At 42.9% G+C, this 22,041-nt stretch overlaps 1 protein-coding gene across 5 annotated transcripts in view; it reads left to right on the forward strand.

Moving 5' to 3' along the window:
- Positions 1–22,041, forward strand: part of ZNF423 (zinc finger protein 423) — a 319,075-nt gene that overhangs the window by 191,904 nt on the left and 105,130 nt on the right. For all 5 annotated transcript variants that reach the window (XM_026652711.2, XM_026652714.2, XM_026652713.2 and 2 more), the window contains one exon: positions 10,886–14,109. In XM_026652711.2, coding sequence (XP_026508496.1) covers positions 10,886–14,109 — 3,224 coding nt within the window. The remainder of the gene's footprint in view (positions 1–10,885; positions 14,110–22,041) is intronic.

Genomic DNA, 22,041 nt, shown 5'->3' on the forward strand with positions numbered 1-22,041 from the left:
ACCCCACCCTCACCCCCTGCCGCCCCAGCCCTGGGCTCTCTCTTCCCTCACCCCACCCTCACCCCCTGCCGCCCCAGCCCTGGGCTCTCTCTTCCCTCACCCCACCCTCACCCCCTGCCGCCCCAGCCCTGGGCTCTCTCTTCCCTCACCCCACCCTCACCCCCTGCCGCCCCAGCCCTGGGCTCTCTCTTCCCTCACCCCACCCGCACCCCCTGCCGCCCCAGCGCTGGCAGGGTCGGGATAAGCAGTGGGGCTCCCTGGCCGCGCCTCAGCCCAGGGTCCCTCCAGCTGGGGCTCCTGCCTCCAGGACCGTCTGGGACCCAGGAGGGCAGAGCCGGGGGACTGCCCCGGCAGGGGCCTGAGGAGCCGGGACAGGGCAGCCCCAGAGGGAGTGGAGCCCTGGAGAGCGGGACGCGGTCCGGGCCCCGCACGGCAGCGCCCCGCCCTCTATGGCCCCACTGCTGCTTCTGGCCACCCTGCCGCAGCCCCTGGGCGGCTCGGGCCGCTTTGCCCAGCCCCGGCTGCGGCGCTGGGGGGCGGCCGCCTGCGGCAGTTGCAGGCAGCTCCGTGCGCAGCCAGAGTGTCCCCCGCTCGGAGCCCGCCCGGCCCAGCCACAAGGTGCAGGCACTACTCCCCCGTGGCTGGCGGCGCGAACCGCAGCGGCCCCAAGGTGTCCCCAGCACACAACGCACTGCTGCTGCCAGGGCCCGCTCTAGGGTTTTGCCGCCCAAAGGAAAAAAAAAAAAAAATGGCCGGAATGCCGCCGCTGAAAATGTGCCACCCCAAGCATGTGCTTGGTTTGCTGGTGCCTAGAGCCAGCCCTGTTCCCCAGGGTTACAAGGTCATAATTGTCTCAGATTCAGAACCAGAACCCAGGCTGGTCAGATCAGCCTGTTTCTTTATACAACTCAGGCGTTTGATGTCCAACCCTCAGGAGCAGGTAATAGCAGACAATCACCCTCACCTCATGGCGTAGCTTCAAAAGGTATTTGCATAACTGGAAGTGGGTGTCACGCCAGGGTCGACTGTCAGAAAACAGGCAGACACCCCAAACTAGTGGTGTGTTCTATAATTAGATTTCATCAAGCCAGTAACAAATGTGAACTGCTGGATCACTATTCTTGTCTTACCATGGAGTCAGACAGTTCCTTGGACTCTTCAATATATCGTGCCACCCAGATAAACTGGACTTTGTTATAAAAAGGTCATGTAAGCCAAAAATCACACCACATAAGGTTGCGACCAGTCACTTACCCCAGATCAATTGGTACTCTACATCTTACACCAAAGACAACTCTGGTAGCCAATTCTATAGTAAACTAACTAAAGGTTTATTAGCTAAGAAAAGGAAGTGAGAGTCATTGAGAGGTTAAAGCAGGTAAAATATATGTACAGGTGATCAGTCTATAATTCCAAATGGTAGCAGAGATGTAGTAATATGCCAGTATCCCAAAGTCTCTCAGGGGTACCCAGAATAACTCTGGGGATCTCCGTCTTCTTGTTCAGTTATTTTGCCCTTTTTAGAATCCAAACAGTCCAGAGATGCAGGATCTTTCCCTGAATCCATACTTAAAGCTTCTTCTTACAGAAAACAAGCTGACAGGGTCACTACCCACGTGAGCTTTTCGTTTGATGACGGAGAGTGCGGGGTGCATTCTGGGTCTTTCATCTCCAATCATCACACACAATGACCACTTGCTTTGAAATTAGCACTTTTCTGTTAAAGTTCTTCATTTGCATTTCACAAGGCTTCTTTCTTGTTTGGTGGCTCGTTTGATGGGTTATTTAGTTACAGGGGTATACACAGTGTAAATGTGTGCAATTGTATTATAACAGGATACAGCTAAGTGAAAACAATGCAAGTAACTTCCCATTAATCTTCATGAAGTTTAAACACCAAATACATTCTTGTACGTTTAACAATTACTTTGATCTTACTAATACACAAGTAAATTGACCTGGGGCTTCGGTATGAGCGGGCACCTCTTCTGCCAGCGTCACAGTGGGGAATTTGCATTAACCTCTACCTAGGTATTTCCCACAAAATCCACTTCATACATATTATCCTAAAAAGTCCGTTCTTGTCTGGATAATTTCAAGATAGCCGTTTGAACTCTCAGGCCTCACCTCACATCTCCTTCTAGAAAGATTACATACAGTCCTGGCCCACTATATTACATAAACTTTTCATTTAATACAGTAAAGTTTTCCCAGGGAATGAAATAGCCGTATCTTTCACAGTCATCATTCAACTTTAAATAGTCATAATTTTAAAACTACTGAAATAATTTTCTTCAAACTTGGTTTGTTTGTAGATTTCTTTAAGCCTGGAAACTATATGTATGGTGTTATTTCTTTATGTGAAGTTATATAAGCAGTTCTAGTTTCTAGTGTATGCTGTATTAATTGGCTAAATATATGGCATAAGAAGCCATTATATTAAAGCAATTAACGGGGGGGGGGGTAAAGAATTATGGTTGATCTTTCCTTCATATATATGTATATATACATTATCTGGCTCATGAATGCTTGATTGTTTTAACCAAATAGCGGCATTAATGTTCATTTTGTGGCATGGTCTGATTAGGTATAATTACATATAAATTGCGGAAATAATTTCCATTGAAGATGTACTAGTCAAAATTTATCAAGGCCAACTATATGATTATATTTCAGTGATAGCTGCTAGTTGGATTGCTAATATCATTCAAGGATAGGTGTATATCATCATGTGTGTCAGCTCTAAATGTCTTCCATGTCACAATTAAAAATACACTCAGTGGAGCTTAACAGTGGAGTTTTGGATATTGTAGGTTCTTGTTTATTATTTACTTTGTTCTTATTACATTTGAGTAGTATTGGGAGATGAGAGCAAACAAGATAAAAGTTTGGGTTTTTTTAAGTAAAAATGTGTCAAAGTGAACTGAAAACATTTAAACCTCACACATTTGGTATGTAAACTTCATTTGCATTAATTCACACCAACACTGCAGTGTATCCAGACACCGTATGCCGTGTGAAAATGTAATACATACTACATTTTAATCCATTGTGAGTTTTTATCCCTGTTTACTTATTACAGTTAAAAATTTGCTTTTGCCTCTGAAATCCAATGATAATCCTCCTGCTGTGTTCCCTGGTTAGGTGTCTCTGACAATAATACTTATTAATATTATTAGCACCTCTGGTGGGCCTTCCATCGGAGGACCTCACTCTGCTTTGCAGTTATTAGAGAAGTAAGCTTTACAACACCCCTGTGAGCCAGGAGAGACTCTTCCTTTCATACAGATGCAGAACTGAGGCATACAGAGAGATTGAGTAACATTTTTAAGTGTCTAGGTGGTTAAGGAGCATAAAACTCATTGTCAAAAGTAACTTCAGCTCTTAGGAGCCTAAGCCTCATTTACTTTCCATTAGACTTGGGCTCTTAAGTGCTCCAGTTCCTTTTAAAAATGGGATTTAGGTTTCTGAGGCTATGTCTACACAGGCAATTGAACGACAAAACTTCTGTCTTTCAGAGGTGTTAACCCCTCCCCCGAAAGGCAAAAGTTTTGCCACGACAAATGCCAGTGTGAACAGCGCATTGCCGGCAGGAGAGCCAACAAACAGCGGCTACACTGCACGACTTTTAGCAGCATGGCTGTTGCGACACAGCCATGTCGCTAAAAGCTGTGTAATGTAGACAAAGCCTAAGTCGCTTTGGTGCTTTGGCCATTTTTACCTTAAGTGACGTTCCCAATGTGGCAGAGCAAGGAATCTCGTGAGTCACAGATCTGAACTTTAACCATTAGACAACACTTCCACTTGACAATAGCTTCTCTGTTAAGTATAAATCAGATCTGTATACAGCAAGAGAAATGGCTAATTTATTCCTGTTGGGTTTGTTGCTTTGGTGCACAACAGCAGCTCTCAGGTATACCCACCCCAGTCTATCGTTCCATATAAAAAAAGTCTCTCCAGGGCTCGAAAAGGAGTTTCCTTTTAAGTTGCATCTCCAGCATTCCCTGTTGTGCAATCCTCCCTAGGTGCCACCACTGTAGCTTCTTTCAGCCTCCTTCCATTGCTCTCAACATATACTACAGTCCAGGGAAATTCCCTCTCCTCTTATTTAAAGGCACAGTACACTTTAATCACACTTGCTCGTCACGTCAGTAAATTCTATTAGCTGTTCCAACTCAGGTGTTCTTGTCACTCAGAACTGATGTATTGGTTGTGTGTATGGGGATGTCTACACAGCAGCAGGGAGATTGCTTTCCAGCATGGGTAGACACACATTCGCTGGCTCTGCTTGAGCCAGCATGCTAAAATGAGCAGTGTGGCCACGGTGGAACAGTGGAGGCTTCGGCTAGCCATTTGAATACCATCTTGCCTGATCCCCCGAGTATGTGATTGTATGGCTAGCCTGACCTGTTGCCTGTGCCACTGTAACCACACTACTATTTTGAGCATGCTAGCTGAAGCAAAGGTAGCACATATCTGTCTATCTGCTCCGGAAAGCACCTCGCAGCTGCTGTGTAGACATGTCCTGTGTATGTATCTGAATGTGATATCACCCTTTGGTGGCTGACCCACAATATGGTGAAGAGACTTGTACTACTGCCTGCTAAAGGAGGTCTGTGTTTATGGAGCTGGAGGATCAGGGCTCTAGTCCTGGCTCTGCGCTTCCAACACACATTCTTTATAGCATGTCATGAACCCTGTGCTACTCTCTCTAACGGTGCATTCACCCTTGTGCAGAGAACCAACACAAGACCTACACACTGCTTAAGACCCACATAAACCCTCTGGACACAAGATAATTTTGCCCTAAAGGAGGGTGTAAGTGGAAAGGTAACAGGCCACAGCTTTATTAAGGATAATGACGTGACAGCATAGCATAGAAACACACAGATCATGCTTGCTGAATTACACCACTATCCTGTCTGATTTCCTCCAAATTCTCCAAGTCTTTTCCATGGGATCAAACAAACAGGAAGGCTCTAAGGTCCCATCTGCTGAGCAACACAGCAGTTCTTTGAGTAGTGATCCCATGGGTGCTCCACTGTACGTGTATCTGCACCCCTGCGCCTCTGATTGGAGATTTTAGGTAGCAGTGTCCATTCAGCCTGCACATGCACTCTCCCTCATGCTCTGCCTTGAGACTATCTAGCGCTGTGCGGGCGAACCACCCTCAATTCCTTTTCAACCGCAAGACGGAGCAAGTAGCAGGCTGGTTTACTTTGAATCTATGGCCACTTACTCTCTTCTACATCTGTCAATGACGTCAGCATTTCTAGTGGCCATCACCTCAGCATGACAAATAGGGGAAATAGCAGTGCTGATGGTGCACCCACCCTTCATGGTCTTCTTTAAAGACAAAGTCACTTTGAGGCCGCACCCAAAGTTCCTCCCCAAGATGGCCTCATCCTCCCATATGAACCAACTCATCCACCTCCCCACCTCATTCCCCAAACTGCACCGTGACAACAGGTAGGCCATACTACACATGCTTGACATTAGGGGAGCCTTAACATTGTATTTGGACTGGACAAAGGGCTTTAGGAAATCTTTTTTTTCTCAATTGCGAACAGATCCAAGGGCTCTGCAATATCAGCTCAAAAGCTCTCAAAATGGGTCTCAAATTGCATTAACTATCATTATCCCTCAGGAATTTGCACACACTTCATGAGATCCATTTCCCCCTTGGTCGCATTTGTTAAAGATGTTCCCATCTCAGAAATCTACAGGGCAGCAATGTTTGCCTCCGCTCATACACCTCTACCTCGACATAACACCTCGGGAGCCAAAAAATCTTACCGTGTTATAGGTGAAACCACGTTATATCAAACTTGCTTTGATCCACCGGAGTGTGCAGCCTCGCCCTCCCGGAGCACTGCTTTACCGCATTATATCCAAATTCGTGTTATATCAGGTCTGTAAAGGGTCTGGACTCACCCCTGCGGCGCCTCCTGCTGGTCGTCCAGGGAATTAGCTCACCAGCCTCTGGAGTGCCCTCTGCAGGCCGGTGATCCGCCTGTCCTCTTCTGGCGCCCGTGTCCCTCCCAGGACCTGGTGCCCCTATTACTGGGATGCTGCCCCCTGGCAGTACCCCACAGATCTGGGTCTCCCCTCCCTGGGGAACCCCCCACCTTGCCTCAGCACTAGGCCACTGCCAGTCACCATCTAGCCCCCGCGCCAGACTGCAGTATAGGCCACTCATCACTGGCAAGGGGGGTTTGGACCTGCTGCCTTGGACTAGCTCTGGGCTGCCCTCTGCAACCCCCAGTACCCCTTGGCCTAATACTAGGCTGGAGCTCCCCAGCTCCTCAGCTTTTCCCCAGCCCTGCTCCACTACAGGTACCCTATGTCTAGCTCCCTGCAGCCAGGCCCTTCTCCCTCTGAAGGCAGTGAGAGACTCCTGAGCTCCTGGCTCCCAGCCTCTTATATAGGCCAGCTGAGGCCTGATTGGGGCGTGGCCCCAGCTGCAGCCACTTCCCCCAATCAGCTCAGCCTTCACGCTGCCTGCTCCCTGGGCTATCTCAGGCCCTTCCAGGCAGGAGCAGGTGTCCACCCTGCTACAGGGTCGCATTCTATCGGGGTAGAGGTGTACTTTCACAGAACACTACATGATTACTCGAGACTCAGCTTCTCATGCCATCTTCGGCTCCACAGTATTATCATCAATGATAGACTCCACTCCGAAGTCCCAGCCCTCCATAGGGCTGTGAAGTTACCGACAGTGGAGCACCCATAGGGTAGTCGAAGAAGAAGAGGTTATTACCTTGTGCACTAATGATGGTTCTTCAAGTTAAGTTCTTCAGCAAATGAAGGCTCATCTGAAAGTCTGATAGAATGTAACAAAGTTTCTGGCTAGTTTTGAATGAGGAAGTGGGAAGGCAGTGTCTTGTAGGGACGTGAAATTATATTTATGTGTACACAGTTTTAGTTCTTGTGGGTGTTTGTCTCTGTCTGAGAGATTGGAGCAAATGTAGTTGTATCTTAGGGCTTGTCTGTAGACAGTGGATTGTGTGGTGTGTCCTGGATGGAAGCTGGAGGCTTTATTTCTGTTAGCAAAGTAATTGACTTAACAAATATATCAACCCTATCAATGTTCGCTTAGGAGACTGTGCTACCTAGGTCTTTCAGTTTGTGACAAGCTATATCTTCCTTTTGAAAACCGATCATGAATTCATAGCTTTGGGGTTGATCGTCATAGCTGCATGAGTACATTTCTGAACTTGCCTTGTGTTATGTGAATGATAAACGGAGAACAAAGTGTGATTTATATAGCAGTTTGGCCAAATTGCTCTTATTAGAAGGAAAAATACATTTATTGAACGTATCTAGGCTGGAATTATCTCTTCCGTGATGATGATGAATGCTTGCAGCTTTGTAAACATGCTGAACATTAAGTTGCTAAATGACTATATCACTTTGTGATTGATTATCAAGTTTGGCCACATAAGCATCACGACCCACACATATATCTCACAGTCTGCCTGCATTCTGAAGCCTACTTAATGCTCTTTTTTTCTAATTAAACTTTTATTGAATTTTCTTCTCCTTTTAATACTTGTTTTGATTCTCTTATGTGCAGATGACAAAAGACTTGCACCAGCCATGTGATTCCCTATTTTAGAACAGTCCCACTTTGCAGGATTAGCCATTTTTAATGACTTTAATCTCCTTTTTGAAAGTGATTTTTCTCATTCTGTTACATTCCTTTGATTGCCTTAATGTAGAATTATTATTCTGCTGGAAAAATCACTATTGCCAGGCATGTCACACCACATTTCAACTATGTCTTCCCAATGTAAAATACTCCAGCAAAATTCCCTAACATTTTCTTCTTGGCTCATTATAAGGCTTTTCTCAATTTATAGTGGCAAGTTAAAATTAACAGGGTTGTTTTTCATTCCATAAAGAGATAAATTATAATGAGTTTTCCCTCTAATTTCTTCGGTTTTAGTTTTTGGATACTTTAATGTTTTGTTTGTAAGGAACTCAAGGTAGATTGTGTGTGGGAGCAATAGCTGTCCAACTATTTTTAAATTCTAAAAGGCAGAAAAAACAAATATATTAAAAGGAAAATAAAAGTTGAACACTTAAATCAATAAAATGTCTAAATCAAACTGACAAAATGAGACAGTCTTGCTTTCAACTTTATGTAAACAAGCAAAATTTTATTTCACTTGAATCCATATTATAATAATCACAGCAGTTTCTTTGCATGTCATTCAGAAAGTAACACCATCTTTCTTTTATTTAAAATAAAATTAGTCCAGTATGCGAGGAGGGCAGCAGTAGGAAGGGAACTCTGCTTTTCAGTTCTTAGCATCTTCCTAAAGTTGTTGCCATGTCCACCTGCTGTGTGTGAGAACTTCTTAAACATATTTGTATCACTGAGATAATGGACTAACTTCATTGCTGGCACAAGCACATATCATCATATTTAAGTTAACGGAGTTGTACTGGGTTATGCTAGCAGTGAATTTGGCACATTGAATTTGCAGATTGTAAAAGAGGCTGTGGATGCTGAAGCTGATTTATTCACCAAAGTGGTTTAAGCCTATCTGATTTTTTCCCCTGCTTTCCCTCTTCAATCATTTATGCCTGTATACCAATATGCAGCAAAATATTTACAGTCTTTGTGATAATAAAGTATGACATTTTAAATGCCTATTTTTACAATAATTTTTATTTAATGGCAACTTGTTACAGTTTAGGCCACAGCCAGTTAACTTACAGAGTAGTAATATTGTGGGGTTTTTTTCCAGTAGAAAAAACTGTAGGAGTAGCAAATTCACCATGTGCTGCCCTAGTTCAGGCCCTAGCATCCCCCTCTCTCCCTTTTGTCTCCATTCCCCTTGAGGAGCCCAGCTGGCGTGAGCTGGGAATTAGTGAGCAGTGATCTACCGGTACCTCCCCACTGAATCTAATCCAAGAAGCTGGCAGCCAGCTGAATCCTTCCAGTCAGAAGGGCCCATTAATGCAAGTCCCTAGGGAGGCTGCTCCTCCTTTGCTTGGAGAGAGAACCCCTGTGAATGGGGCTGACATCAGAGAGAAAGAGAGAGGCTGCTCAGAATGAAGAGCGAACCTGGGTCTTCAGTATGGCATGCAGTAATGTACAATAGAATCGATTTAAATATGGAGCATATTATATAATTGCTGATACAAAAAGATATTAGGTGTTGGTTACAGGATGAGAATAGAACGATTGAAAACAAGTCTCTGTAAAAATCAATGGATGAAACTTCGTAATGTTCAGGCTCAGCCGGGCTCTTAAGTTTTTGTTTAATATAAGAACATTGAACGTTCTATAAGTGTAGGTCGCATGTTGAGAATTATAGTACGTTTCTGTAATGAGACTAAAATACTGTTTTCATGTCATCAGTCATTCTGGAGTAGCAGGTTTGGTTAAGTCAAGATGAGGACATTGTAGTTGTACTGCGTAAGGAGAGAAGGCCATCCTCCCACACAGTGCAGTGCTAGAAAAAATGCAGCACATTTTTGCTAGATAAATTGTCTTGTGTATGATTATTTTTATATAAAGTAATGCAAATCCCTGTTTTCCTGGGATGTAAAGGCAGACATTTGACAAAGAATACTATGATACAGGGTATAGCTTCTTGTATTGATGATATCCTCGTTAACTGAGTTTTTCTTTGAGAGCTACTCTACTGTACATGTGCTTTAATTTGGTGAAGTTGTTTAGTTGGCAGACAAGTGTATGCGTGGCAGCCTACATGCATAGTTGCAGGGGTTTTTTTGTTCAGTTGTAATAATAGCTGAAGTAGAATCATTAAATGTTTTAGAGGGTAAATGTTTGTGTTTGGAGAAATGGTTCCTTTTTGCATTTCAGTGCTTTACCGACCCCTCCTCTACTCTCACAAGTTTTACACTGTTCTTCGTTCAGGGTTCAGTTTTATATCAGACTACTTCACTTAACTTGACATCTTCAGCATTCTCTGTGGAATGATTACATTTGCACTCATTTTGTTCTCTTTCTGATGAATAATTCAAATTATGAAAGATGCTAACTTTTTATGTATTTTCTTAAAACAACCATTCTTCTATTCATTGTGTTTCTTTATGGAAATACTGATTTATGAAATATTTTCTAAAGCCTCATCTTTGAGCCATGGAAGTGGGAGCACTCTGTCATTACAGGCTTGGCTGTGCTGTTGTTTTGTTCCTGAAGTTGGTTTTCTGGTGATGACACACTCGAAATCTCCAAAGATTATTATTAGTCTTTGCAAGTATTGCAAGTCTTTTTATTGCAATCGGACAACATTACCTTTCTAAGCCAACGAATATGGTAACAATCAAAATTTCTTGACAGATTCAACTGAGTATTCTCAAATCTGTTGCTTCTATTTCACATGGATGTTGAATTCTATTTGCTTTTTCTACATGTAACCGCTTTTGTGCAGCCTTTTAAATCTGTTTCAATTTCAAGTCAGAACTGAAAATATTTTGTTAAAAGGAGATGTTACTTAAAATCATTCTGATGCATCATTTTAAAAAATCCCACAAAATCACAGGTGACCACTTAATACTGAAGCTCTTAGACATGTTTGCATTGCTTTGCTTCACAATGTATTTTATTTTCTCTACTCATTGTTCGTTTTACAGTACAGTGAGTAGTTAAGCCTGCTAAAGAAAAAGGCTTTATATTAATGCTATATATTTGCATATTCATAAATTACATAACAATATGTGCTTCTTTTCCTCTTTCTCAAACATCCTTTAAAATTCAAGAGACATTTATGTCTTTTTTTTTGTTCAGCAGCTGATTTTTTTTACTGTAGTAGCAGAAGCCCATAGTGTTGTTGAGAGGCTTTGTCCTTATTTCACAGATGCACTGGGAATTGTTTTTAATCTCCTTTCTGCTTTCCCATTACAGATGGTGATGACGACCCACAACTCTCCTGGGTGGCTTCATCTCCCTCCAGCAAAGATGTTGCATCACCCACTCAGATGATAGGCGATGGGTGTGATCTCGGCATCGGGGAGGAGGAAGGGGGGACTGGCCTGCCATATCCCTGTCAGTTTTGTGATAAGTCCTTCATTCGCCTGAGCTACCTTAAAAGGCACGAGCAGATCCACAGTGACAAACTACCTTTCAAATGTACCTACTGTAGCCGGCTTTTTAAGCATAAGAGAAGTAGGGATCGCCACATAAAGCTTCACACGGGGGATAAAAAGTACCATTGCCATGAATGTGAGGCAGCATTCTCTCGCAGCGACCATCTCAAAATTCACCTGAAAACCCACAGTTCGAGCAAGCCATTCAAGTGTACTGTCTGTAAGCGTGGGTTTTCCTCCACCAGCTCATTGCAGAGTCACATGCAAGCTCATAAAAAGAACAAGGAACATATGGCAAAGACTGAGAAAGAGGTGAAGAAGGATGATTTTATGTGTGATTACTGTGAAGAGACATTCAGTCAGACAGAAGATTTGGAGAAGCACGTAATGACACGCCACCCACAGCTTTCCGAGAAGGCAGATTTGCAGTGTATTCATTGTCCTGAAGTATTTGCAGATGAAAACTCATTGCTTTCCCACATTCATCAAGCCCATGCCAACAAAAAACACAAGTGCCCTATGTGCCCCGAGCAGTTTTCTTCAGTGGAAGAAGTCTATTGCCACTTGGATAGCCACAGACAACCTGATTCCAGCAACCATAGTGTCAGCCCTGACCCAGTTTTGGGGAGTGTGGCGTCAATGAGCAGTGCAACACCTGATTCAAGCGCATCGGTGGAACGAGGCTCCACTCCGGACTCCACTTTAAAACCGTTGAGAGGACAAAAGAAGATCAGATCAGCGGAAAGAGAGGAAGGCCAGAATTGGTCTAAAGTCACCTACAGCTGCCCTTACTGCTCCAAGCGTGACTTCAACAGCCTTGCTGTCCTGGAGATCCATCTGAAGACCATTCATGCAGACAAACCTCAACAAAGCCACACATGCCAGATCTGCCTTGATTCCATGCCTACGCTGTACAACTTGAACGAACATGTCAGAAAGGTGCACAAAAACCATGCATATCCCATGATGCAGTTTAACAACATTTCTGCCTTTCACTGTAACTATTGCCCTGAGATGTTTGCAGATATCAATAGCCTACAGGAGCACATCCGCATCACTCACTGTGGACCAAGTGCTACCCCTCAAGATGGTAACAATGCCTTCTTCTGTAACCAGTGCTCCATGGGCTTTCTGACGGAAGCATCCTTGACTGAGCATATTCAGCAAACTCACTGCAACGTAGGAAACTCAAAATTGGATTCCCCTGTCGTTCAGCCAACACAGTCTTTTATGGAAGTTTATTCTTGCCCTTATTGCACAAACTCCCCCATTTTTGGCTCCATCCTGAAGCTGACAAAGCACATTAAAGAAAACCACAAGAACATTCCTCTAGCACACAATAAGAAGTCAAAAGCAGAGCAGAGTCCAGTTTCTTCTGATGTTGAAGTCTCTTCCCCTAAAAGGCAGCGGCTTTCTGCTAGCTTAAATTCAGTTTCTAATGGTGAATACCCATGTAATCAGTGTGATCTAAAGTTCTCTAATTTTGAAAGTTTTCAAACTCATTTAAAGTTGCATTTGGAGTTGCTTTTAAGGAAACAGTCTTGCCCTCAGTGTAAAGAAGACTTTGATTCTCAGGAATCTCTCCTGCAGCACCTCACAGTACACTACATGACAACATCTACCCATTATGTATGTGAGAGCTGTGACAAACAGTTTTCTTCAGTGGATGATTTGCAGAAGCATTTGCTGGACATGCATACTTTTGTGTTGTATCACTGCACCCTTTGCCAAGAGGTTTTTGATTCCAAGGTATCTATCCAAGTGCATCTGGCAGTCAAGCATAGCAATGAAAAGAAGATGTATCGTTGTACAGCCTGTAATTGGGATTTTAGAAAGGAGGTGGACCTTCAGATCCATGTAAAGCATAGCCATTTGGGCAATCCAACAAAATCACATAAATGCATCTTCTGCGGAGAGACCTTCAGCACTGAAGTAGAACTGCAGTGCCACATCACAACCCACAGTAAAAAGTACAACTGTAAGTTCTGCAGCAAAGCTTTCCACGCTATCATCTTGCTTGAAAAACATTTGCGGGAGAAACATTGTGTCTTTGATGCTGGGGCTGAGAATGGTACAGCTAATGGCATGACCCCAACGAATAAGAAGACAGAAGCTGCAGATCTCCAGAACATGTTGATGAAGAATCCGGATACTTCAAACAGTCATGAGGCTAGTGAGGATGATGTAGATGCTTCTGAGCCAATGTATGGTTGTGATATTTGTGGGGCTGCCTATACTATGGAAGTCCTTTTGCAAAACCATCGTTTGAGAGATCATAACATCAGACCTGGGGAGGATGATTGTTCTAGGAAGAAAGCAGAATTCATCAAAGGTAGCCACAAGTGTAACATCTGCTCAAGGACCTTTTTCTCAGAAAATGGCCTCAGAGAGCATATGCAGACTCATCGAGGTCCAGCTAAGCACTACATGTGCCCCATTTGTGGGGAGCGCTTCCCATCCCTTCTGACCCTGACAGAGCACAAAGTCACTCATAGCAAGAGTTTGGATACGGGAACGTGCAGGATCTGCAAAATGCCACTGCAGAGTGAGGAGGAATTTATTGAGCACTGCCAGATGCATCCGGATCTCAGAAATTCCCTCACCGGGTTTCGCTGTGTTGTCTGTATGCAGACAGTCACCTCTACCCTTGAGCTGAAAATTCATGGAACGTTCCATATGCAGAAATTGGCAGGAAACTCTGCAGCCTCTTCTCCCAATGGTCAGGCTTTGCAGAAACTCTACAAGTGTGCTTTGTGCTTGAAAGAGTTCCGGAACAAGCAGGACTTGGTGAAACTGGATGTTAATGGCCTGCCATATGGCCTGTGTGCTGGATGTATGACCAGGGGCACCAATGGACAGTCTTCAGGCTTGACTCCCCAGGAAGTGAATGAGAGACCATGTGGCAGTCTGAGGTGCCCAGAGTGTAGTGTCAAATTTGAAAGTGCTGAAGACCTAGAGAACCACATTCAGTTAGATCATCGAGACCTGACACCTGAGACTAGTGGCCAAAGGAAGGGTACCCAGACATCCCCTGTTCCCAGAGTAAGTACAGTACTGCTGAACTTTAGCATCTCTTATTGCACACAATGTAGACTACTAGAGTAACTATACAAAGCATTTAATAGGATTAAAAATTCTAATTTTATAAAATGAATAGTAAAAAAAATACCTTTTGAGAATGACCTGTGCTATAAACAAAGCATAGCACTGCACAGGCAGAAAATAGGCGTCACACTGTTTTGTAGACTTCTTAGTTATGTATGGCAGGGTATCAGGGTTCATACTGCGAGCCTACCTTGAAGTTTTCAGCAGAAAGTTGAGCTATATCAACGTTTCATTCAGAAGTCAGGGTTTGTGCATAAGTATGGGTATTTCTTGAGTTCGCAAATCTGCAGAAACTCGGGAGACTTTCATGGAAAAAGATATTTTCAATATCCAGGAGAAAGGAATTCTAAGTAGTTTACTTTACTACATCCAGGAATGAGTTAATTAGAATGGATGGTAGGTTTGCAAGAGGCTTGTTTTCTTTATATAGCCTCTTGGCAGAGGTGTCTACTTTATTTGTGGTGTTTGGTGAACATGTGACCAGGCACCAAATAGGAGGAGGAGGAGGTTGGAATGAAAGATTTAGTGAAAGTCCCTCAAAACTTTGCATGACCTTGCATAAAATTTGAGTCACTGCTTCAAAGAGGTTAGTTGTCTTGCTATATGGCCTTGAGAGATGGATATGAGCCCTGCTTTCCTGGGGGCAGGGGCGGGGCTTTCCTCATTGTGTGTGTGTGTGTGTGTGTGTGTGTGTGTGTGTGAGACCTGCAAAAATCTATGGGTAAGAAAGATACGTCCTTACACAAATTCAAAAAAGAAATATAAACAGTATCATTATGGCTCAGATGCCATACTGGCCACATTGATACTCAAATAATTATTAGCAGCTGTTTAATCACCAGAGGATATTGCACAGCAGTATTTAACTTGTGAAATCTGGAACTGATTTGTTTCCTTCCCTTAATGAAAGTAGTTTTCATATGTGATGTGAAAATTCTTGTAGCGTGTACAGGTGAGATTCTTGAGAGAAAAAGTCTGTGAAAACTAACTCATCTGCTGTCTTACATCTTTACTTTTAAGATTTTTGGCTAATTTAGTATGTAAGCAAGCCTTTAGAAGCCTGCTCATGAAATCTATCTTGTCTGCTGTTTATGGTGTCTTAAAATTATTTGTTGAAATGTTAGTTCATGGTTGGGCCAGGTTACTTCTTACACTGTGAAGACCAAATGGAATGAGAAGTGAATTTGGGAACTCTTCTCAGCAGACCAATAGCAATGACAGGAATATTAGTCACACCACTCTGACACTTTGAATTAAAGATAATTGGGTGAGATTTTCAAAAGTATTTACTAAGGGGGCCGGGCACCCTGCTCTTGCTGAAAAATCCCAGCCATAGATTAATTAAAGCACCCCCAAATGAATCTTGATGCAGTGGGCAATAACAGACTTGAAGGTGCTGTTAGAGTACACTGAGCGAGCAGTTCAGTAAGTGCAAGAAGACCTCAAGTAAGTCCTGACAGTGCAGACAGAATAGGCTCGGATAGAGCTGTTCATAGTGCATCCTGTCAGTGATTCGTAGATTGTGTCAGCATCCCAGGTTCAATCTCAATGAAAATTTGTTTTTGTTTTACTTGCTTCTTTAGTACAACTGGATATTGTTCCCACTGGGTCAAGTGAATATGTGACTAGACCTGCCTCCAGCTGTGATATACATCTAATTCTGCAGAGGAATAAAATAAGGAATGGAAATATCCCTTCCTTCAGTGTGATGTCTCTTGAGAGTTCAGCTGAGTCTCTGAGTAGGTCACTGTCTTCTTTCTACTTCTCAGTTCTTTATTTCCTTCTAAATTCTCTGAAACAGGCCTCAGAAATTCTTTTCTTTGGGACTAATTCCTTTTTCATATGGCTGTGCACGCAGCCTAAAATATTACATGCTCTTCCCCTCATCTGTCAGGAGTGGAATACATTGCCGTCTTCTACTCTAATTTCTTGCTTTAACTCTCTCTTTTCAGTGAGAGCTTCCATACCTGTTCTCTCAGGGGAGAGTTTAAGTTCTTCAACAAGGTAAATGCTTTGAATTTCATCCCGCGAGGGCAGATTTTAGTTCCTTTGTAGAAGATAATGAAAAATCAGCATTTGTGCCTATACCAAATAGCACCTTAAACAGGTGCCTATGGCCTGCGGCCTGCACATATGCTAATGCCTGAAACTGTATGGTGTATACGCCAGTTACTTGGAATAATTCATGATTTTACCTTTACTGATAGCTACTATACCTGAACAGTGATATCAGCAGGCTAAGTAACTGTCAGTGCTTCATTTTGGGGATTAAACACGTAGTTTCGGTCTGTTAAAATGTTTTTATAGCATAAGGATCTTTAAAGAATTATGCTGTTTTTGGAAAATAATAACTTTCTGTAGTATTTTAACTATAGAAGTTTGTTTAACTTTGCTTGTCGTAAACAAGCAGTGGGGCCCCTAGACAATCGAGGTGCTATAGAAGCACTCGAGGAAGACAACGCTGTTGTGGAGAAGCTAAATTGATTCTTTGCATCAGTCTTCACTGCAGAGGATGTGAGGGAGATTTCCACACCTGAGCCACTTTTTTTAGGTGACAAATCCTGAGGAACTTTCCCACATTGAAGTGTCAGTAGAGGAGGTTTTGGACCAAATTGATAAATTAGACAGTAATAAGTCACCAGGAGCAGATGATATTCACCCAAGAGTTCTGAATGAACTCAAATATGAAATTGCAGAACTACTAGCTGTTACATTACCTGTCGCTTCAATCAGCCTCTGTACCAGATGACTGGTGGATAGCTGGTGTAACACTGATTTAAAAAAAAAAAAAAAGGCTTCAGAGGCAATCCTGGCAATTGCAGGCCAGTAAGTCTAATTTCAAAACCAGGCACATTGGTTGAAACTATAGTAAAGAATAGAATTATCAGACACATAGATGAACACGATTTGTTGGAGAAGAGTCAACCTGGCTTTTGTAAAGCGAAATCATGCCTCACCAATCTATTAAAATTCTTTGAGGTGGCCAAGAAGCACATGGAGAAGGGTGTTCCAATCAATATTGTATACTTGGATTATCAGAAAAACAATGAGGAGTCCGGTGGCACCTTAAAGACTAACAGATTTATTTGGGCATAAACTTTCTTTGGTAAAAAAACCCACTTCATCAGATGCATGGAGTGAAAATTACAGATGCAGGTGTAAATATACTGACACATGAAGAGAAGGGAGTTACCTTACAAATGGAGAACCAGTGTTGACAGGGCCAATTCAATCAGGGTGGATGTGGTCCACTCCCAATAATTGATGAGGAGATGACAATACCAAGAGAGGGGAAATTGCGAGACGGGTACCCAGAAGTCACCTACTACAGGACAGGCCCAACAAGGAAAATAACAGAACACCACTGGCCATCAAGTACATCCCCCAGCTAAAACTTCTCTAGCACATCATCAACGATCTACAACCTATCCCGGAAAACGATCTCTCACTCTCACAGACCTTGGGAGGCAGGCCAGTCCTCGCTTACAGACAGCCCCCCAACCTGAAGCAAATACTCACCAGCAACTACACACCACACCACAGAAACACTAACCCAGGAACCAATCCCTGTACAAACCCCGTTGCCTATTCTGTGCCCATATCTACTCTAGCGACACCATCAGAGGACCCAACCACATGAGCCACACCATCATAGGCTCATTCACCTGCACATCTACTAATGTGATATATCCCATCATGTGCTAGCAATGCCCCTCTGCCATGTACATTTGGCCAAACCGGACAGTCTCTACGTAAAAGAATAAATGGACACAAATCGGACATCAGGAATGGTAACATACAAAAGCCAGTAGGAGAACACTTCAGCTTCCCTGGACATTCTAGAACAGATTTAAAAGTAGCCATACTTCAACAAAAAAACTTCAAAAACAGACTTCAAAGAGAAACTGCAGAGCTACAATTCATTTGCAAATTTAACACCATTAATTTGGACTTGAATAGGGACTGGGAGTGGCTGGCTTACTACAAAAGCAATTTTCCTTCTCTTGGTATTGACACCTCCTCCTCAATTATTGTGAGTGGACTACATCCACCCTGATTGAATTGGCCCTGTCAACATTGGTTCTCCACTTGTAACTCCCTTCTCTTCATCTGTCAGTATATTTACGCCTGCATTTGTAATTTTCACTTCATGCACCTGAAGAAGAGAGGTTTTTTACCCACGAAAGCTTATGCCCAAATAAATTTGTTAGTCTTTAAGGTGCCACCGGACTCCTCGTTGTTTTTGTGGATACGGACTAACACGGCTACCCCTCTGATACTTGGATTATCAGAAAGCCTTTGGGTCCCTCACCAAAGGCTCTTAACCAAACTAAGCAATCATGGGATGAGAGGGAAGGTCCTCTTGTGGTTCAGTAACTGGTGAAAAGATGGGAAACAAAGGATAGGAATAATGGTTAGTTTTCACAGTGGAGAGAGGTAAATAGCGGGGTCCCCCAAGGAGCTATACTGGGACCTATGCTGTTCAACATATTCATAAATGATCTGGAAAAGGGGGTAAACAGAGAGGTGGCAAAGTTTGCAGATGATACAAAATTGCTCAAGATAGTTAAGTTCAAGGCTGACTGAGGCTAGGTCTACACTACAGCGGGGGGTCGACCTAAGATACGCAACTTCAGCTACGTGAATAGCATAGCTGAAGTGGCGTATTTTAGGTCGATTTACTTGGCTGTGAGGACGGCGGCAAGTCGACCGCTGCCGCGCCGCCGTCGACTCCGCTACCGCCTCTTGCCGCGGTGGATTTCCGGAGTCGACGGTAGAGCCATCAGGGATCGATTTTATCGCGTCTTCACTAGACGCGGTAAGTCGATCCCCGATAGACCGATTGCTACCCGCCGGATCGGCGGGTAGTGAAGACGTGCCCTGAGAAGAGTTACAAAGGTGGGTGACTAGGCGACAAAATGGCAGATGAACTTCAGTGTTGGTAAGTGCAAAGTAATGCACACTGGAAACCATAGTCCCAACTAATCGTAGAAAATTATGTATCTAAATTAGCTGTTACCCCTCAAGAAAGAGATCTTGGAGTCATAATGGATAGTTCTCTGAAAACATCTGCTCAATGTGCAGTGGCAGTCAAGAAAGCGAACAGAATGTTAGGAACCGCTAGGAAAGCAGGATAGATAAGAAGACAGAAAATGTCATAATGCCACTATATGAATCCATGGTATGTCCACACCTTGAATACTGCATGCAGTTCTGGTTATCCCATCCCAAAAAAGGTTTATTAAAATTGGAAAAAGTACAGACAAGTGCAACAAAAATGATTAGGGGTATCGTACAGCTTCCATATGAGGAGAGATTAAAAAAGACTGGGACCACTCATCTTAGAAAAGAGATGACTGAAGTGGGGTTATGATAGATGTCTATAAAACCATGAGTGGTGTGGAGAAAATGAATAAAGTAAGTGTATGTACCTGTTAACATAACTCAAGAACCCTGGCAGTAGGTTTAAAACAAACCCAAGGAAGTATTTCTTCACATAACACACAGTCAACCTGTGAAGCTCATTGCCATGGGATGTTGTGAAGGCGAAAAGTATAACTGGGTTCAAAAAATAATTAGATAAGTTCCTGGAGGATAGGTCCATCAATGGCTATTAGCCAAAATGGTCAGGGACTCAATGCCATGTTCTGAGTGTCCTTAAATGTCTGACTGCCAGAAGCTGTGGCTGGCTAACAGCAGATAATTCAGTAAATGGCCCTGTCCTGTTAATTCCCTCTGAACCATCCGGCATTGTACGGTGTCAGAAGACAGGATACTGGGCTAGATGGACCATGACTCTGACTCAGTTTGGCCGTTCTTATGTTCTAAGGTAGCTAAGCTGAGTGGATTGAAGAAAATCTCTCTTCTCCAGTCTCTTGTTGGCATGCTGTACAACAGGTAAAATGCAATTTTTTATTCAGGCTATTGTAAGTATGCAATACAAGCTGAGTAGACTGCAGCTGTCCAGACAAGAATTATTACTCTATAATTCTTGATCACTTCTACATTTCTTTTTTTAAACACTCTATTGATTTTTCTTTTTAACACAGAAACGAACAGTTGAGGGTTAGAAAAATATATAGTCATAGAGAAACTACACTGAGATTAGATTAAAAACAACAGGAGCACACATTTTGGTAAGCAACCGAACGTATTGATGTCCTTAGTACAAAGGTGGAAAGGAAAGGATATGTATAGATATATAAGCTACTCTGGGTGCCAAAAAAACAAAACAAAACAAAAAAAAACCACACTGCCAGTTATGCTTAAATCAAGCAAGTGAGAGTGGAGGCTTTTGGGAGAGACCTTGGAGAAACTTAAAAGTGCAGTAGAAACCCCAAGGGCAAATGAATATAGGGATAGTTTAAAAAAAAGAAGGTATTAACAGCTGATGGATGAAAAGAGAGGGGAGAAAGAAAAGATACAGCAGGAAAGAGAGAATCCATTTATACCGTTTCTATACATATATGTTTATAGTTACGGTTGGCACACTTTCCCTTTCTGAAAGGGTATCCGAGTACTGTTTTTGTTGTGTTCAGTGTGGATGTTTCTACTGATTTTTTTCAAAGTTGCTTGGAGGCAGCTGGATGAGGATCAAGAACCTGGAAGAGTTAGTTACACTCAGAGATCTTGTGATAGGTATTTTCTACCAATCAAAATAAATTAGAGAAAATACATACACCATGCAGTCTCATGCTGCATTCTCTGCTTGTTTATCAACTACCCTTGGTATCTGAAATACATATAAAGAAGTATTATCTATGTAATCATCTCTTTCTGTCTCTCTCAGGTGTTTCTAAGGCGCCAGTCTCAGTGGCATCTAAACATGGCATCCTACAAAGTTGTTTTTATTTGTGTCAAAATCATAAATGATAGAAGTTTCTGCTTTCTGTTCAGGAAATGTCTTCATCTGAGGCCTGCATTAATAGTTTTCAAGGCATATCAAGCATATTTCATTCCAAATATCATTAAAAGGGATACATAAAATAAGCTCTAGTTGTGGAATCTTACCACTTTGTAACATCACCACTTTCAGCAGTATTTATGATTCTTATAGTTCTTCTTGAATTATTTCAGAGACAAATAAGGCTAAAGTTTCCTCTTCTAGGAATTTCTTAATGTTTCCTTCTGTTGAATATGGGTATTGTAGGCTCTGCTATAGCACAGCCCATCCTGAGGACTCTTGCTGCTTTCCCTTTTTTGAGCCCTTTTGTTCTGTCTTGGTCACGTTAGAATTAATGCTTTCATTTTTCATTACAAACACTGTATATCAAGTCTCCGTTTTTCTAGGAAGTGGCTTCATTTGTGAATAATCACTGATAGGCTCTTCTTACACATTTGCTGGAAAAACAAGCGTGGCTAATGTTTCCACCCAGAGGGGCACGCCTGGTTGGTTTAGTTTTGAGACAGATGATGTCTGGATGCATATTTTTAATACTGGAGAAATTAACTTCCCACACTCAAAAATGTAGCAATTTCTTCTTTATGGCACACATTTCTCATAACTTTATTGCTATAGCTATAAAGAACAATAGTTGTTTAACATTGACAGTGGCAAACACTCAGGAATTCAGGTCAATAGCCATCTTAATTTGCATTGCTCTATATGACCCACCTAAAGTAAACATGTTAAGGGAACGAGTTGAGGGGACCTGGAAAATGGGGTGAACAGATCCTGTTTTTTGCTTCATCACTCAGTTCTCTCTCTTCCCTACTCACTCTTCTGGGGTGTAGTTCCTTCCCCAGGGCCGGCTCCAGGCACCAGCTTAACAAGCAGGTGCTTGGGGTGGCCAAGGGAGAGGGGCGGCATGTGCGGCAATTCGGGGGCGGCAGGTCCCTCACTCCCTCTAGGAGCAAAGGACCTGCCGC

This window comes from Terrapene carolina, unplaced genomic scaffold (genome assembly GCF_002925995.2).
Source record: "Terrapene carolina triunguis isolate 2854851 unplaced genomic scaffold, T_m_triunguis-2.0 Scaffold130, whole genome shotgun sequence".
Classification (NCBI taxonomy): Eukaryota; Metazoa; Chordata; order Testudines; family Emydidae; genus Terrapene; species Terrapene triunguis.